This window comes from Abrus precatorius, unplaced genomic scaffold (assembly GCF_003935025.1).
Source record: "Abrus precatorius isolate BTA unplaced genomic scaffold, Abrus_2018 Scaffold9, whole genome shotgun sequence".
Lineage (NCBI taxonomy): Eukaryota > Viridiplantae > Streptophyta > Magnoliopsida > Fabales > Fabaceae > Abrus > Abrus precatorius.
Window position 1 is genome coordinate 8,429,013 of NW_020874439.1, and position 3,105 is coordinate 8,432,117.

At 19.5% G+C, this 3,105-nt stretch overlaps 1 protein-coding gene across 1 annotated transcript; it reads right to left on the reverse strand.

The window, feature by feature from the left end:
* Positions 1 to 1,802: 1,802 nt before the first annotated feature.
* Positions 1,803 to 2,506, reverse strand: LOC113849963 (MLP-like protein 28). Its single transcript, XM_027480245.1, has 2 exons — positions 2,274 to 2,506; positions 1,803 to 2,074 (listed from the first exon to the last, which is right to left on the reverse strand). Exons 1-2 carry the CDS (start codon positions 2,455 to 2,457, stop codon positions 1,803 to 1,805), a joined length of 456 nt encoding a protein of 151 aa, XP_027336046.1. The 5' UTR covers positions 2,458 to 2,506.
* Between the last annotated feature and the right edge of the window lie 599 nt (positions 2,507 to 3,105).

Here is a 3,105-nt window from a genome sequence, read left to right on the forward strand (position 1 = left end):
AACTAATAATTAGATAAGTATAATTTATTTAATTTTAAAGTAGGTTTTAGTTTTTAAAATATATATTAAACTATATATTATATTAAAATAATTAATAAAATAATTTAAATTTGTAAACTTGTCTTTTCATTAGATATTTATTTTAACAATATATATTATAAGCTAATAATTTGATAAATGTAGTATTTTTAAACTAAATTACAATTTAGTAATGTTAGTAAATATTAAAATATAGATTATATTAAAATATTTAATAAAATAATTTAAACATGTAGAATTATATTTTCTTTAGAAATTTAATTTAACAATATATAATATAAACAAATAATTTTTTAAATGTGTATTTTTTATTTAAATTATATTTTAATATTTGAAGTACATATTGAAATGTAGATTATTTTAATGAGTTAATAAAATAATTTAAATATGTAAATTTGGTTTTTATTATAAATTTAATTTAACAATATATACTATAAACTAATAATTTTGTAAGTTTAATTTTTTTAATTCAAAATATATTTTAGTGTTTGAAATACATAATAAAATATAGATTATATTAAAATAAAATAATAATTTTAATTTGTAAATTATAGAAAATATTATAATTAATTTTAATAACGGTAATTTAAGTTAATTTATAGTATAAATATTTATGTTTCCATTTGTAACATAATATAACCATTAATACTAATAAATATTATTTAAATACAATTCAAACATAATAAGTGTGAATAAAATATAATTTTAATTCATAAGTTATACGTTTTGAATTTTAATGTATAAAGTAATAAGTAAGTGGAGTAAATGGAAATGACTCTATACATTCTGAGTTTTCATGTCTAGAGTAATAAGTAGATGAAGTTATATTAAACTATATATTATATTAAAATAATTAATAAAATAATTTAAATTTGTAAACTTGTCTTTTGATTAGATATTTATTTTAACAATATATATTATAAGCTAATAATTGGATAAATGTAGTATTTTTAAACTAAATTACAATTTAGTATTGTTAGTAAATATTAAAATATGGATTATATTAAAATATTTAATAAAATAAATTAAACATGTAGAATTATATTTTCTTTAGAAATTTAATTTAACAATATATAATATAAACAAATAATTTTATAAATGTGTATTTTTTATTCAAATTACATTTTAATATTTGAAGTTCAAATTACATTTTAATATTTGAAGTACATATTAAAATGTAGATTATTTTAATGAATTAATAAAATAATTTAAATATGTAAATTTATCTTTTATTATAAATTTAATTTAACAATATATACTATAAACTAATAATTTTGTAAGTTTAATTTTTTAATTCAAAATATATTTTAGTGTTTGAAGTACATAATAAAATATAGATTATATTAAAATAAAATAATAATTTTAATTCGTAAATTATAGAAAATATTATAATTAATTTTAATAACGGTAATTTAAGTTAATTTCTAGTATAAATATTTATAATAAGTGTGAATAAAATATAATTTTAATTCATAAGTTATACGTTTTAAATTTTAATGTACAGAGTAATAAGTAAATGGAGTCAATGGAAATGACTCTATACATTCTGAATTTTAATGTATAGAGTAACAAGTAGATAAAGTTACGTTTTAAAATTGAATACATTCAGTAATAAGTAGGTATACTCAATTTTACATAGATATATAGATATAGATAGGTTTAGCACAAAAGTTATAATTAATAGTTTTGGAATATATATGAATTTATGGCTAAACTTCAATTATTTATTTATTTGTTTACTATTTTATCATATAGTTTTGAAACTATGCCTTGATAAGATGATCATCAACATCTTTGGTGACTTTAGTCACAAATTCCAGGTAGGCATATGGAGGTTTAATATCTTCATTGACCTTCTCGAATTCGTAGGTCCATTTAGCGACAGCACTGCCATCACCCTGATCAATCACTTGTAAGTGAGCCTTTAAGATCTTGTACTGTTTTGCAACATCTCCATCATAAATGTTGAAAGTGAGTGATTTGTTTTGTGCATCAATCACCTCAATGCTTTCCTTACATGATGCTACCTTACCATCTGTTAGTTCATAAGCAATTAGCATCAATAAAAAAATGTGTGACGATTAATTGTAAAGAAAATTTGACCGATCTTTGATTTGCATAATTGATTAAAAGTAAAATCATTATTTTGTTCATTCAGAGACAAAAGTGACCAATTCTAACACTTTAAGGAGACAAAATGATTTACTAATAATTATTAACAGATAAATACCAACCTACAGTGTAAGTCCAGTGCTTAACAGAACCAACATCATGCCACTCTCCTTCATGCAGCTTGGTTTCATGCACAGTTTCAGTAATGTTTTGAATGTGGTGAAGTTGCTCCACAAAAATATTGAAGAACTTAGCAGCAGGGCTATGAATTTTAAGTTCAGTACTCACTTTACCAGTGAGAGCCATTTCTTGAGAACCAAACAGAGAAAATGGAGAGAGTGATTGTAAACAAAAAAGGACACGAAGAAGAGATGATAAACTCTGTGCACCCATAAAGAACCTTAAATAGAAATTCGATTTGCCACTATTGAAGACAACTGGCACAGCATAACAATTGTTTCTTTTTCGGTTCATACAAAAAAATTCGCTTTGAATTAAAGTTTGAAAATCTCGAAGCTTGTAACTGTCATTCTCCGTTTGATTCGACTAGTTTTTCAAACTGTCAAAATTTTAAATTAAAGAATGATAAATAAAATAGATATTGTAATGTAGAGATATAGGAAAAATAAATAAATCATAAAAAATTTGTAAATATAAATTATAAGAATATAGTTACCCTTATTACTTCATGAAAATTAAAATTCAATAACATATATATCTAGTAAATTTCCCATCTACTACATGGGTATTATTAAATAAATTAAAATATAATTTTAAATAAAATATTTAATTTTTAATAAACATTATTATATTTACGAAATTTTATAATATTAAAATTATTTTAATTATTTAACACTAATTATTCATTATATTAAATAATAATAAATTAAAATATTGAATTATTGAAATTACAAAAAATATGAAAAATTAAAATATAAAGTTTAAAAAATTCAA

Bases quoted from the DNA above. Each gene is read 5' to 3' on its own strand.
- LOC113849963 (XM_027480245.1), bottom strand. From the start codon at position 2,457: ATGGCTCTCACTGGTAAAGTGAGTACTGAACTTAAAATTCATAGCCCT. The intron at 2,075-2,273 runs GTTGGTATTTAT...ATGAACTAACAG, and splicing joins GCACTGGACTTACACTGTAG to ATGGTAAGGTAGCATCATGT.